Genomic DNA, 16,396 nt, shown 5'->3' on the forward strand with positions numbered 1-16,396 from the left:
TACAGCAGAAACCTTCTACCATTTCAAAACCTCTGAACTCTTCAATATATGAATGCCACCCTTTTGCATGAATCTCAGTACGTGACTAACCAATGATGCACGGATCCCAATACGTGACTAACTTCAGTAACTTGAAGAAGATTTTAACTGCAAAATTCTTCACTTCATCAACAATGAAGATCAAGAAGTACTTAGTTACAAAACCCTAAAATGCAAAAGATGCAGTAACTTCTTACAGAGAGAATAAGATACTTGGTCACTTTTTCATATGTTCTCTATGTGTATACCCATTGTGACGGCCTTTAAAATAAGCCTTATATATGTCTAAGGTTGTGAGAAAAGAAATCTTACACAAATATTTCAGCATGGGCAGAATATTAGATTTAGAAATTTTGATTTCGTAGATCTCGACAAATTCAGATTCTGTCGAGCTTTCTTCATTAAGTCTTGATAGATACTGTTTCTGTTGAGGTATCTGTTAAGCTTTAATGAACAGCTTTTCTTCACTTGTTTCTTGATCCAATTTTCATAGCTTTAATACTTACTTGGTTGGTTTGAACAACATATTTTTTGAAATACTAAACCTATCCTAAATCTACCAAATTATAAGTAAATTGCATTTTGCCAAAAGATCAGTCAATTACATAAAATATGTCCTTAACAAAGATAAAGACATGATTTATTTTAGATTCAAAGATAAATGTTTTGAGTGTAATGGCCTTGAAGACTGACACCAAAGGGCCACAAGGGGACAGTGATCGATCCTTGAAGATTGGCAACCTTAGGCCTTGAGGGGTTCTATTTCCTGAAGACCAGCAACATTTTAGGCCACTAGGGGCTGTATTCCCTGAAGACATGGCAACCTAGTTCATGAGGAAATCGACCGATCTCTAAAGACTGGCAAGCAGTACATGCCACAAGAGGATCTTCGGATCTTTAAAGACTAGCAACCCATTAGGTCATGAGAGGTCAAATTTTAAAGATAAAGTATAGTCACATGTTCCATATAGTTTTGCTATATTATGCAATAGAATGGGTATGCTTTTCTTCAAAACAGATTGGGGAACATTTTATATTTATATATAACGGAATCATGCCATGCCATATGTTCAGATTTAAGCAATAAATTGTGCCTTGTTGTTTATCAGATGCTATGTTCACCAGCATAATATTTATTTATTCAAAAAGCTCATGAAATCATTTTGGCATTAACTGTTTATAAGCAAGTCATATCAACATGGAAATATTTTGTTTATCATGCATGCATGCATACTATTAAATCTTCATGTCATACCTCCCTTACCTGAGGTCCTGAAAAAATTGATTGCTCAGTTTTGCAGGAAGTTCTTTACTGCAGCCCTAAGAGCCTCAGCATAGAGAAGCAGTGTTTTAATTTGTACATATAGCTAGTTTTTTATAGTCTCCTTGCTATTTAGTGTGTATATATATATATAGATAGATAGATAGATAGATAGATAGATAGTAGAAGTGATGTATATGTATAAATACCATTCCACTAGATTAGGATGATTTTGTCCATATGATATTATGGTTTTGTATAAACAGGTTAAAGATGCTCTGATTACAATCACTTCTTGTAGACGGACAAGCTTATCCGTATATTTTGAGTTGATAAGGAGTATGTTTTATAATGTTATAGAAATTTCAAAGTAAGAATCAAAAAAAGTAGCGAACTATAATTTGTTGACCTATAAGTTCTACCAAGATTATAGAAATAATAATAATAATGAAATTAAAAAATACTCCTTGTAGTTGTCAAATAAAAAGATATATGAAGAGATTGAAGACTTTCTCTACAAACTAGTTTGGAGAAAGCTCAAGGAAAGGAAAAGCCACTCCTTCCCAAGTTCAAAGGATCTAATCCACTTGAAAAAAAAAAAAAAAAAAAAAAAAACCTTAGGCCACTAAGCAACAAGGCTCTTAGCTAGACTACTAGAGTCATACCTCTAAAATATAAAATAAAAAACAAAAATGATTATGCCTTCTTTTTAATTTTTCTTTTAATAAAAAATCTTCTTTATTTAAACACGACCCTCTTTTTGAGTTGCATTTTGATTCAAATAATTTATATTTCACTTTTAACATCAATTTGTATTCTCAATTTACTGTTAAGTATTCAGTTGATATTTTAAAACATTTTTCTATGAATTATTTATAATTATATTTTGATTTTATATATATATATATAGTTATTTGAGATTATAAAGAATCATGAACAAAAAGATTATATGGACCTTAATTGAATCCTAAATGAACTTGTGTAAAGGTAGATTTTTTGAATGTTCTTATACATTATTGCTTCAGAATAAAATTGTTCTTATTAACATATCAATTACAGTTTACATTTTGTATAATAATTATATTTATTTTTTAATTATTACTTTTTATTATTTATTTTAGTGAAATATCTTTAAATTAATTTTTCTCGTAACACTAAATTTTTAATCTTATCCTCTAAACTAAAATTCGAACCTACGACTATATTTGATACACACATGAAGGTATGTAAAGTTGCAAAGACTAGAATCTTTTGAAAGAGTATCTTATACGCTTTGAACAACTGCATGGAGGTGCTCCATAAAGTCATTTTTGGTTTAACTAGACTATTCATTTGTCTTGATAAAATAAAAAAATAATAATAAAAAAAAAAAACAAACAAACAAAAACAGAAACAGAAAAACAACCATACCACTATGTATCTACACAATAAATTTCAAAACAATATGAATCATTTGGCTCATAATCACCACGCGATCATGTTAAATGGGAACATTAGTTTGGTTTTGTCATTTCACCTTGTCCATGTTTTTGAAAAATTTTCCTAAGGACTTGTTAGGGCACATCAAATTTATTTTCATTTTTGATGATTCGATAGTTGAGGGTGTGAGATTTGAATTCTTTCTCATTTTGAAAATAGAAGAGATTTTTACTCTTTTTTTTTTTTTTGAGTAGAAACGATAATAGACTTTATTTATATAGAATCACGTTGTACAATGGGAAAGAGAAAAGAAGGGCATTCTTCTAATTAAAGAATAACCTTCTCTTTTTCTTTTGCAGCACTAACCAAAGCTAGAGTTGCACCATTACATCATAAGAAAAAATTAAAAAAAAAAAAAAATCTCTAATCCAATTAATGTCTTCAAGGATCCAAGCAACCTCTAGTGAGCAAATTCTATTAGAGTTTAAAAGATCAACAAGTTCAGCAAAGTTACACTCTTTTTCAACTTTAAAAATTTGATGCTGAGATTGAATTGTAAATCTGTTCTCACTAAAGAAGTCGTTGTACCAATTTAGCTCAAAGTCTTCTCCACACGAACATATGATGCAGCAAACACTTCACCTCTATTGTTTCGCATAAGGAGACTGATAGGCCAAATATGTATTGACCCCTTATGATGGATTAATTGATTAATTAGCCAAGTTCAATTAATTAGCCAATTTAACATGCAAACGCGTGGTAGCACAAACAAATCACCAATAAACTAAAGTGCAGCGCAAAATAATTTTAACACGGTGATTTGTTTATGAATGGGGAAAACCTCCAAGTCAAAAACCCCACCGGGTGATTTTAAGGTCACCATTCCTGAGAATCCACTATTATCACAACAAGCAGTTACAAGTAAAGGAATCTCAGTACCTTATACCAACCTATAGTTGAACCCTTATCCCAATACCCAATTAGACTTGTTCTGTAGTGACAATCTTTCCTTTTGATGCACGACTCCCAGTACGTGACTAACCAATCTGATGCGTGGATCCCACTACGCGGCTTACTCCTTTGCACGAATTCCTGTACGTGACTAACTCCACAACAACCCTTTGATTGTTGTAGTTGATTTGCAACAGCTTCACATAGAAACAGCAATAAGATCTTCAATGTTGGTGCAAGAGATTTTGCTTGGTTACAGAACTCAAAGGCGTACAAGAAATGCAGCAAGAACTCTTTCTTCTATAGGAGGAGGCTAAGATTTCAAAAAGAAAACCTTATAAAACTTTTTTAGGGTTAGGGTTTTCTTTTTCCACCTCCTTTAAATAGGAGCTTAATGGGCTCTCCTATTCCAAATAGGTTTACACAAACCTTGGGCTTTCCTAATCCAATAAGAATTATACAAACTCATAAACAAATAGCCTTTTAGAATAAAAACGTTGCTGGCTATAGACTGAATCTTGTAAGCTCGATCGATCGAGACATCTGTTGAGCTTTAATGAATCTCGACAGATCGAGCTTCTGTCGAGGAGGTATCAAGACATGCAGTTTGCACTTTTCTTGAGTAGTTCTTGAGTAATCTTCATGTCTTCAATTTAACCACTTGTAATGATCATCTTGAACTTACTTAAATATATCCAAATACAAGTAAAGTGCGTTTTATCAAAGGATATGCCAATTACATAAAAATATGTCCCCAACAATCTCCCTCTTTGGCAATCCGTGACAAAACCACAAGAGTACATTGAGTGTCCTAGAATACATTCTACTCAAGATTACAGAATAAATAAGCCTAGTCTAAAATATCTGAACCTTGGAAGTTGCTGCAAGAAGAAGGTTCGGAATCTTGACTTGGCTTTAACTTGTCTTTCCTGAAAGGCACTAAACAAAACAGATCAAGGTACCACGTGGAAAACAATGACAAGTTGAATAAACAAGAAACATGCATATAAATAGAGAAAAGAAACAACACATGTGAGATAAAGAGTGAAATACATACATCATCATCAAATATAGAAACAACTTATGATGTATGTAAATGGTTACAAAACCATATGATACACAACACAAAAAAAATATCAATATCAATGTGTATCAAACTAACTCTCCCCCTAAGTTAGTTACAACAAAAACTTTTTTCCATTTAACATGAAGTTCTCCCCCTAAGTTTATTACTCCCCCTGAAGAATGACGTTCAATTCTCAAAATTTCTCCCCCTTTTTGAAATGATTGTCAAAGGGCATAAAAAGCCAAAAGACTTGACCGGAGATAGACAGAAAACTGATATAGAAGGAACGAGGAGAACAAGGAACCATAGACCTACAAGAAAAAGAAAAACAAGATGCTATGGATACAAAGGGAAAAAAATGCAAAACAAAGAAAAATGAAATGCATGCAAGGGTATCTTAATCGATCGAGAGGTGTCAAGAATCTATTGAGAAGAAGCCAACCTTGATGGATCAAGAAGCTATCGAGCATCTATCGAGGAGACAGAACTTTCTTGATGGATCAAGAAGCTATCGAGATTGTCATAAGAAAAAGTTGAAGAGCTCGATAGATAGCCAGGTGTCGAGAGGTGTCGAGGAGGTGTCGAGATTGCTTAAAAACAGCTTTTCAAGAAATGAAAAACATAGATATGAATGTAATCACACATGCAACTCAGCTAGAGATCCAAACAACATTTTAACCTCTCAATCAACAAAGAGTTAAAAATTTAGCTCCCAAAAACTCACATACACACACACACTAAACAAGTCTAACCAATTTTATATTTCAAAAACAAGTTAAGACAGTTTAGTGAGCATACATCAACACATGTAAACCTTGTGATGGCCAAATCACATTGTACCTGCACATGTATCAAAAGTAGCAAAGAATATTGCGTGTTGTGTGTGAAAAACATTGCAAGATTGCATAAGTGTCTCAATGTTATGACGATTTGAGATATGAGAAAATCACTTTAACTCACACACAATCATAACTGTTTGATGGGGACTATCACCTTCAAGGTACATCCTATAACTCTCACATCTCCTAGAAAACACGCTTGCAATCATGTTTTAAAGCATTTTGTTCTTTTTGCTTTTATTTTCTTTGCGTATATATATATTATTAAGCAAATCATGCATGAGTATATAAGGAGAGAAAAGAAATACCCAATTATGTTAAGCTTTTTGACATTGCACTTTTGCTATGCCGAAGCATACAGATGTTATTTACATTGCACTTTTGCTATGCCAAAGTATACAGATGTCATGTCATGATTGGCGGATAATAGTGGTGAGATAATTATTTATGCCTTTCTCTTAGGATTTTCTAGTCCTTCCCGTAAAAAAGAGTGATACGAGTGTTAAGTATAAGAGATCACTTAACCTTACTCATCACAAACAAATAGGCACAAAGCTCACTTGCTTAGTTGTGCATAAAGATGCTCATCTAAGCCACAAGCGATACAAAGTTTAGAAAACTCTGTTTCAATGGCCATTTTAAGGTTCACAAGAACCGATGTACACATACACACTGCTTTTCTATTTTTCTAATTTTTCCTTTTTTTTTTTAAATTTTGAAAACAAAACAAAATAAAAACTAAACAACCAAACAAAAACAGACAAACAACATGAAAGTATGAAAGAATGATGCATATGCATGAAAGCACGATAGAAAAATGCAGATGCATGAAAGCATGATTTCAAAAGCAGATAAGAAATCAAGCAAAGAGAGTCCTACTTTAGATAGAAAGAATTAAAGCAGGGGACAAACAAAAAAGACAATTAAGTCTTGGGCTCCTTTCTCACCCACACAGCATGAGTCTTTGACTGTGAAGATGAAAAGACACGTGTCCTAGTATGTCTACTAAAGGACATAGAAGAATTAAGATTCTCCTGAAATTGTGTTAAAAAGCTCATAGCTTTTAATAACTCACCAAGAATAGGTACATAGCCTTTAGACGAAGGATGAGACCTATTTGATACTCGCTTATGAGGAAACAATTTGAAACAATTAGGGCGAGTGTGTCCAAAAACACTACAATGGTGACAAACATGAGCAGTTTTAGAGCTATTTTGCTTCCTAGAAGGAGGTCTAACCTTAGAGGTTGAGAAAGACTTCAACTTAGGACAATTTGGCCTAATATGACCAACAATATGACAATGATGACAAGTGGGGACAAATTCAAAATTTTAATTCAACGGAGGAGTTTTAGACATAGGTTTAGGAACTTTAGCGTTAACATCAAATTGTTTACCTTTGTCTATCCTATCAATATTAGCCTTCAACTCTTCATTATTCCTTTTAAATGGACGAATATTAAATATTTTTCTTTTGAGTTAGGCTCAACAACAAATTTGGCACTAGTTAAATTTTCAACTTCAGTTCTAAATTCAACAAGTTGCTCTTTCAAACTCTTAATTTTGTCCACCTGAGATGAAATTTGATTTTTAAAATTCTCATTCAAATTATTGGTTTCATCCAACTTTGAAATCAAATCATCTTTTTCAAGCTTGACCTTTTTAAATTTAGCTTTTAATTTTGTAGAATATTCAAGAGATTTCATACAAAAATTATAAAGCTTACAATAGGCATCTTGAATATCATCGTCATCATTCAACACAAGATCATGCAAATTAAAACAATCAAGAGTTTCCATGACAACAGGGGTCAATGGATCACACACAAAGATTAAACCCTAATCAGAGTGTGCCTGCTCTGATACCACTTAATAAGCCAAATACATATTGACCCCTCGTGATAGATTAATTGATTAATTAGCCAAGTTCAATTAATTAACCAATTTAACAAGCAAACGCGTAGTAGTACAAAAAAATCACCAATAAACTAAGTGCAGTGGAAAATAAATTTAACACGGTGATTTGTTTACGAATGAGGAAAACCTCCAAGGCAAAAACCCCACCGGGCGATTTTAAGGTCACCACTCCCGAGAATCCACTATTATCACAACAAGCGGTTACAAGTAAAGGAATCCCAGTACCTTATACCAACCTACAGTTGAACCCTTACCCCAATACCCAATTGGACTTTTTCTATAGTGACAATCTCTCCTTTTGATGCACAGCTCCCAGTACGTGACTAACCAATCTGATGCACGGATCCTAGTACGCGGCTTACTCCTTTGCACGAATCCCAGTACGTGACTAACTCTACAGCAACCCTTTGATTGTTGTAGTTGATTTGCAGTAGCTTCACATAGAAACACCAATAAGATCTTCAATGTTGGTGCAAGAGACTTTGCTTGGTTATAGAACCCAAAGGCGTACAAGAAACGTAGCAAGAACTCTTTCTTCTGTAGGAGGAGGCTAGGGTTTCAAAAAGAAAACCTTATGAAGCTTTTTTAGGGTTAGTTTTTTTTCTTTTTCCACCTCCTTTAAATAGGAGCTTAATGGGCTCTCCTATTCCAAATAGGTTTACACAAATCTTGGACTTTCCTAGTCCAATAAGAATTATACAAACTCATAAACAAATAGCCTTTTAGAATAAAAACTTTGCTGGCTATAGACTGAATCCCATAAGCTCGATCGATCGAGACATCTGTCGAGCTTTAATGAATCTCGACAGATCGAGTTTCTGTCGAGGAGGTATTGAGACCTACAGTTTGCACTTCTCTTGAGTAGTTCTTGAGTAATCTTTATGTCTTCAATTTAACCACTTGTAATGATCATCTTGAACTTACTTAGATATACCCAAATACAAGTAAAGTGTGTTTTGTCAAAGGATATGTCAATTACATAAAAATATGTCCCCAACAGAGACCAAAACCCACTATATTTATTTATTTTTTTTGGATTTGAAAAGCTGAGAATTTTCATGGAAGAGAAGGGGGAGATTGAGTACCAACCCAAGTTAGAGGAAAGAAAGAATGGGTATCAAATGGATCGATGGCTTGTTTTTTCTGATGTGGATGTAGTTCTACAAAGTGATTGGGATCATGACTTTCAACATGCCACTTGGAGCTCAACACCTTCAGACTAGAAGACTGATTTGAATTCAAAACCATATCTCCCCAAATAATACGCTTCCAATTGTGTAAAGAGTGTTTTGTCAAGTCTAAGTTCTCAGGACATTCAAATGACGTTGTGCTCATCTCAATATTTTCCCCAACTTTAGAGTGAATCTCTCCAGGCATTTTGAAATTCTCTTTAGTTAGGTTCATGCCAGAAGGCCTAAGTTGGCTAGACTTTGAGTTTGAAGAGGATTCTATCTAGACCCCCTATGAATTTCGGTTTTATCTCCAATTTCCATTTTTCTAGATTCACCCTTATCTCTCCCTTTCAAATTCAAATCAAAATCTGACTTAGAGACTAAACCAGATCTCAAATTTGCCTCATCTCTTTGAGAATTCGAAATCCTAACCATTTCCCGCTCAAAAAAATTTAGATTACCTTCAATGAAATCAATTGGCACGCTGAATAATTTCTCCCTTGAATTTTTGGCTTGCCCTTCAAGTCCTTTCCGTTGCTGCTCTCCCTTCTCCCCTATTGTGTCCAGATTCATCCGTGTGGTATTTGTTTTTGGAGAAAATACTGCCTCATCCGTAACTATTAGAGCATTTAGCGGCGTATCATGGTATGGAATTAAAGCCAAATCCTTTCCGTGATTTTTGGTGCTAATGTGTACATTGTCATTTGTTGCCGGTGGTGGTTGACTTTCCGGCATCGTCTCCCTCCTCAGTGGCTGTCCATGAGTGGTGTTCCTTCCTTGGCCTTCCACCCTCCGGTGCCCCGCCCTCATTTAGTCCCCATACTAGTTTTCCAGCGTATCTGCCTCCCCTGGTGCTGTATAAAATTTTACTTCATGGCCTAGTACACCGCATCGAAAGCAAAAACTGATCAACCATTCATATTTAAAATCTACCCATACGACTTCACCCTTTGGTCCTCTGATTTTGTTGCCTCGCCGAAGCGATTTCTCCAATGGAACCTCCACTCTAATTCTAAGGAATTTAGCTTGGTTTGATGCAGCTCCCTTGCAGTCCACTTCCACCACCGGACCAATTCCTCTCCCAATGTCGCTCACTACATCTCCACTAAAGAGTTCAAAAGGCAAGCCCCACGCTTGCACGGTCTATTCGTTAAGAATTTTCCAAATAGGCTGAGTGAACATTCCTCCAAAATTTTATCCCTTTGGCTTGGGAAAACTTGGATGATTTCACCCTCTTCATTTGTGAGTTTAATTTTCCACATCCTTTCAATAAATTCATAATCCATTTGAAACTTGAAGGTGTTACTGCTGTATGAAAAGAGTAGTAGAGTGACACCACTACGTTTAGTAGTGGGAAGAAAAGCTCACCCATAGTGAGAGAAAAGGCTCCTACCTAGAGGAGAGAAAACTATGAAATTTGAGTGATTTTTAGTTATTATTGGTTGGGCCTAAAAATATTGATGCCATTATTTAAAATGGAACTCCCCCAATGCATAGATTTGGATGGTAATTTCAATTTTCAACTGTCAATCCAAAGTCTTCTGGTCACACTGGCTAGTAATTAATTTCCCTATTTAACCAAGGATTTAATCCTAATGGTCAACCTTTAGCACCAAGGACGAACCTACAATAGGGCAAGGGGGGCCATTGCTCCCCCCCCCCCCCCCCCACCCAATAAAAGCTATATGTGTGTGTGTGTGTTGAAATTTTTTTTATTTTCGTCCTAATAGCCCCCCAATTTAAGGAAAAAAAAACTAACATAGGAATGCAATCTGAAAAAATAACCGACTAACTCATCCAAATAATAATAATAATAATAATAACCGACAAATTACAACTACAAAATAAAAATAAATATGAACTGAACCTAAATTACAATTCTCAAATTTTTACCCTAACCTCACTCTTCCTCCACTCAATTTTTACCCTAATGCCTCCATCACTGCTGGTCTGCTGCTACTGTTCTTTTCTTCATATTAGATTTGGGTACTGCTGCTGCTGCTCTTTTCCTCAGATCAGATCCGGTGTTGTTGCTGCTGCTCAGCCTGCTCCTTCTCACACACGAGTCTGATAAATCTAAAAAATTTCTCTCCTCTCTCAAGTTCTTTTTTTTTTTTTTTTTTATTATTATTATTATTTTATCTTGCTTTGCCTTAAGCCGGTTAGCCATCTGCAGTCTGCCCTCTACGTTTTTTTTTTAATTTTAATTTTTTTTAATTTTTTTATTTTTATGAATTGTTGTGTTTTAGTGTTTGTAATTGTGGCTTTTAGTTTTTATGGACTGGTCACTGGTGTGTTGTGTCATGTGTGGACCGTAGAGTAGTTTGTGGTTGTGGCTTTGTATTGAGTAATGTGTAATTGAGGCTTTTTGTGTCATTGTGTGGACCGGTCACTACTTGAGAGTTTCCACTGTTTATAACTTTTTGTTTGTTTTGGCTTTATCCATATAGAAGTAAACTGGGACCACTAGGAGTAGGACATGGGCGCTGAATACAGAATTGTGAGAGTGAATTTGAATTTGTGAGACTAGTATTTGATGAGTCATAAGAGACTTTTTTGTGAGATCAATTGGCCAAAGTCTTTGATCATTGCTTTCATGTTTTGGTTTTATTAAAAATTTTGTTTTTCTCACTTTGTGTGATGTGGTTAATATTAATAATATATATGAACTTGTGAAATTTGCTTTTGTCACTTTGTGTGATGTGGCTAATATTAGTAATATATATAAACTAGTACTTGTCTGTTTGTGATTATTTTGGTTTTAGATTTTTTTTTTTTTTTTTTTGTTGAGAAGCCTCTTTTTTTTAGTTGGTGTATAGAACTACGAAATATGGAAATAATGAAACTTTTTTTTTTTTTTTTTATGTTATACTTTGTTGACATTTTTATAATATCAAATATTTAAGAAACACTTATTTTATATGTAGTATTTTGTTGAATATGAAATAGATGTTAATTTTTATTTTCATAAAAAAAAAATATTTTAAGCTTTGGCCCCCCTAGTTTCAAATTCTGGTTCCATCCTTGTTTAGCACAGATCAATTAACTAAAAGGAAAATACAGTGGAAAAGTATTACTTCACATTAATAATGTAAACACACCATACACACTATATTTTATGTAAAATGTTGACACTAAAAATCCACATTTTCTAAGAATATTAATATTTTATACATATGCGGAAATTTTTTAGGGGAACCAACTATGGTCTAAAGCATTACTTCAAGATTAGTCAATACGCCTAAATTTAGCTTAGTCCTTTTGTGTCAAGGATAAATTTAGAACCACAACTTTTTATGTCACAACTTTAATGTGACAGATTGTGAATGGTAGAAAAAAATTTGTGATTTTTTATGAAAATGATAGACAATTAATCATAATTTGTTGCATAGAATAATTGTGAAAAAAGCTCTGTAACTCTAAAATAACTGGGTTTCAAAGTCTAAAACTATTTAAGGATGACACAGTTGGCAACTTACAAAGCAAAGCACCGCCCCTCACGTGTATTCTCGTATTTCTACCCCCTTTTCCTAACTCTCAAGTCATCTTAATTCCTTCGTTCTACATCTTAAATCAAAGTTTCTCCTCTAAGAAAACACAGCCTAAACATAGCAATTATGCTGTAGAGAACCCTTCATACGAAACGAGATACAGCTCATGCTGGCTTTAGCAACATGCCATGATTGGTTTGTCTAGTCCTTTTCGGTTCTTCCTCTTCTACTAGAGGATGATTTTCTTTTCATTGTTGTTCTGCAACATACATTATCAGTAAGTTTCCATGACAAAGCCTATAACTTGGTAGCTATAATTGCTATATAATATGAGGTATTATTAAAATCAACATTTCAGACGGAGAGATAAATGGAGCCAGTGATATTCTATGCCTTTCAAAATTGTACTAAATATAGCTTTTAAATTTGCACAACGTTGCGTATGCTGCTACGTGCATGACGGTCATAAAAAGTGGTGGATAAAATTGACGAAATCTCTGGTGGCCTATTGATTATTCATTACGTTTTAACATGGGAAATATTTGCTTTTTAATTTTTTTTAATTTTTTTAATTTTTTGCCAAGTAATTGGGAAGTATTTGTCAAACCTTATATTCAAATGTGGCAAATTTTTAAAGTGGACTAGAATGTACATGCTTCCGAGTGACCAACACTACCAAAGTGGTTTAAAATTTTAAATGGTCACTTCCCTCTTCGTTGAACACTCAATATTGTGATCACTCAATTGTTTATGAAAGAACATTGAACTATTACCACATTTGAGATGAAGAATTAACATGGTCAACTTGAGTAAGAGTCACACATCTGTATGACATTTCCACCACGAAACCTTGCCATATATTTTGATTAAAGTGTATGCAAGTCACTAGTTTAATTATCACGTATCAAAACACCTTTATCCAGAAGCATCCAATTGAAGAAGACTATAACATATACAGGCACATTTGCCTATGCATTGCATGGCTTAGTATATAATTCAAGTAAAAGAAAACCATAACTAAAGGTTAGCTGGTCCTCGCCTTATGAAACAAAACCATCCAATGCGGCCTCAAAAGTCACTAAAATGTTCTCTCCTTGATACCCCAACCCCATGCATTAGCTAAAGTCACCAAATTGCCAGCTCTATAATTCCTCTGTACGCAGTTGATATATGTACAACTCAAGCATCCCACAACTCTTTCTCATTCCTAGCTAGTTCATCCTTGGACCATTACCTATATAAAGTCCTCTTATCAATATTATCCAACTATCAAATTGAAACTCTCTCTTTATAATTTGTAGCTCTCTCTTAAGAGTACAATTACCTACATAATCGCGTAATTCTTCACCCTCCCTTCTCTCTCTCTCTCTCTCAAGATGGCAACATACACTTATCATAGAATTTCAGTGATGTTCTTGCTCTTGTTCATTTTGAGTTCCATCATGGTTGCTAATGCTGGTACCTTCTATGAAGATTTCAACATAACATGGGGTGAACATCGTGCTATGATACTCGATAACGGGAAGCTCCTCACTCTTAATCTTGACCAGATTTGTGGCTCCGGCTTCCAATCCAAAAGATCATATCTATTTGGATGGATCGACATGCAGCTAAAGCTCGTCTCCGGCAACTCAGCCGGCACTGTCACGGCTTACTATGTAAATTCTAGTACTATTTTGACATATATAACATGCTTCCAATACAGTAAAAAAAAAGTGTTAGCAAAACTTTATAAATATACCTATTAAGGCTTTTCCCTCAGCATATTATAAGAGAAACATAGAAAATTTTGCACTAGCCTAATAGTACTATTACTGTAGTTTATTATTTAATGATTATATTCTTTGTTTGTTGCAGTTATCCTCAGAAGGACCAAACCACGACGAGATCGATTTTGAGTTCTTGGGAAACCTGAGTGGAGATCCTTATATTGTCCATACAAACGTGTTCACGCAAGGGAAAGGAGATAGAGAGCAACAATTCTACCTCTGGTTCGACCCAACAAAAGATTTCCACACCTATTCCATTGTTTGGAATCTACGATGCATCATGTAAGATAACGTATAGCTTCTCAGTTTCATGATTTTTTTGACACCTCAAAATATGACCTTTTTTTTGGGGGGGGGGGGGGGGGGGGGCGGGGGTAGTATCAAGTAGCCTTTTAACTTGACTAGTGGCATAGCCTACTTCGAATCCCAAACCAACCCCCCCCCCCCCCCCCCCCCCCCCCCCCACCAAATGTTGTAACAATATTCCAATAATAAGACAACGTTTAAATTTCAAATTTGTGTCTATGAATATTATCATAGTCACAAAGAGTTCTACACGTTTTAGCTAACGAAAAGGAATTTGACCAAAAAAATATATATATTTCCTTGAAATTTAGTACATATCCCTCAATTTTAAAATTTTTTATTTCCATTCTTTAAAATATAAAATGTCATCCACTTGGTCTTTTTATCCACTTTATTAATTTTTTATATTATTTTTATATGTTTTGTGAACAAAAACTAGAAACTATACTAAATGTTAGGGACATCGGAATAATTTAGGTCCTATTTTTGCTCTTGAAATGTAATTTAATTAGTTTTTATATTTGTTCTTGAAAGTTAATTGAAGTATATGAAAGAACAAATGTAATACTTTTAAATTTTAAGTAATGCTATGGGCACAATAGTTTAAAAACGAAATTTAGGTATCAAGTTATTACTAGGCCTTACTCAAGGATGGAACTAGGATTTCGAGATAGGGGGTCGGAGTATATTAAAAAAAAAACTCCAAATAAGCATCCATATAATATTAACAAACTATAAACACACAAAATCATTGGTTCTTAATAATGATTTTAAATACATTAAGATGCAATCATCTACTAACGAAGAAAAAAAAAAACAAACTAATATTGTTTTTTAATACTAGGCTGCCTAGGAATTTTATTTATTTATTTTTTTGTTGAAGTTATTTTTTTGTTAAGTTTTTGAGTTGGATTGTTGCTAGGCTGACTCAGCTGATTGGAGAAGAGGGAGGAGCTAAGGTTTTGCAAGAGGAGGGCCCAACTACAAAAATGAAAAATATAACCAATAAAAAAAAAAAATTCTTCGGCCTTGGGGGGCCTGAGCCCCCTTGGGTCCATCCCTACTCTTATTTGAGTCCACTATTGCATTATTTTTTTACCTACCATTAATAGCTTGTCACCTAAGTTTTGTTACATCGAAGTTTTTTTTTTTTTTCCTTTGGTAATCTTGTTATGTCAATGTTGTTCTCTTATCTTTATTCTTTTAATTTCCAAGTTTCGGCGGGGGGAGGGTGGGGGGACTATGCTTCAGAGATTAAAATTGAAAATGAACTATATTTTAGGGACAAAAAAGAGATTATTTTATCCTAAAAATTTTACGCAATATTTGAATATTACACCCACAATTTGGAATTTTTAGTAAAATTTTTTGTGACATTTATCAATTATAACTTGTTAACATATTTCCCTTTGCAGATTATTAGTGGATAACATCCCCATAAGAGTGTTTGAAAACCAAGAATCCATTGGGATTCCCTTTCCAAAGAGCCAGCCCATGAAGCTTTACTCTAGCCTTTGGAACGCAGACCAGTGGGCAACGAGAGGTGGGCTCGTGAAAACAGATTGGTCCAAGGCTCCTTTCACTGCCTACTACAGAAATTTCAATGCCAATGCCTGTGTGTGGTTCAGGGACTCATCTTCTTGTTCTTCATTGTCGACCAATACTATGACTAATAGAGCTAATTGGCAAACTCTAGGACTCGATGCAAATGGGAGAAGAAGACTCAGATGGGTGCAAAAGTACTACATGATTTACAACTATTGTACCGATTTTAAGCGATTTCCCGAGGGTCGGCCTAAGGAGTGCCGGCACTCTAGGTTCCTTTAAGAACGAAATAATCTGTATGAATTTGTAAGATATATTTTGGTGTAATATTCATTTGAAGATTATTGGTGTCAATTAACTTTTTTTTTTTGTTTGATTACAATTCAAATTTGTTATTTCTGGCTACATTTTGTTGAGTATAAAAGATGTAATATGCCATCAACTTAGGTGAATATTATATACCTAATTCTGAAGGGGGCTTACTTACAATGTCTTGTTGAAATTGCCACATTCACATCCCAACTACTAATTTGTTTGAATTGTTATTCAAGTGACTTATATGAATCTGTATTATAAATTGTTTTGGTTTCTATATTATATATCTATATAATATTTAAAAATTA

The 16,396-nt window shown here is 34.2% G+C and overlaps 1 protein-coding gene across 2 annotated transcripts; it reads left to right on the forward strand.

Annotated features, from left to right (window-relative positions):
- The first annotated feature begins 5,556 nt into the window (after positions 1-5,556).
- LOC142636916 (xyloglucan endotransglucosylase protein 1-like) lies at positions 5,557-16,055 on the forward strand. 2 transcript variants are annotated; one of them, XM_075811211.1, is made up of 4 exons: positions 5,557-5,593; positions 13,561-13,811; positions 14,011-14,204; positions 15,644-16,055. In XM_075811211.1, the coding sequence occupies exons 1-4, from the start codon at positions 5,557-5,559 to the stop codon at positions 16,053-16,055; spliced, it is 894 nt and encodes a 297-aa protein (XP_075667326.1). The 2 variants fall into 2 exon arrangements, with proteins under 2 accessions (XP_075667326.1, XP_075667327.1); XM_075811212.1 differs by lacking the exon at positions 5,557-5,593 and having other exon boundaries at positions 13,515-13,811.
- The last annotated feature ends 341 nt before the right edge of the window (positions 16,056-16,396 follow it).

This window comes from Castanea sativa, chromosome 5, assembly GCF_040712315.1.
Source record: "Castanea sativa cultivar Marrone di Chiusa Pesio chromosome 5, ASM4071231v1".
Classification (NCBI taxonomy): Eukaryota; Viridiplantae; Streptophyta; class Magnoliopsida; order Fagales; family Fagaceae; genus Castanea; species Castanea sativa.

Bases quoted from the DNA above. Each gene is read 5' to 3' on its own strand.
- LOC142636916 (XM_075811211.1), top strand. From the start codon at position 5,557: ATGGCCAAATCACATTGTACCTGCACATGTATCAAAA. The intron at 5,594-13,560 runs GTAGCAAAGAAT...ATAGAATTTCAG, and splicing joins TACCTGCACATGTATCAAAA to TGATGTTCTTGCTCTTGTTC. The intron at 13,812-14,010 runs GTAAATTCTAGT...TGTTTGTTGCAG, and splicing joins GCACTGTCACGGCTTACTAT to TTATCCTCAGAAGGACCAAA.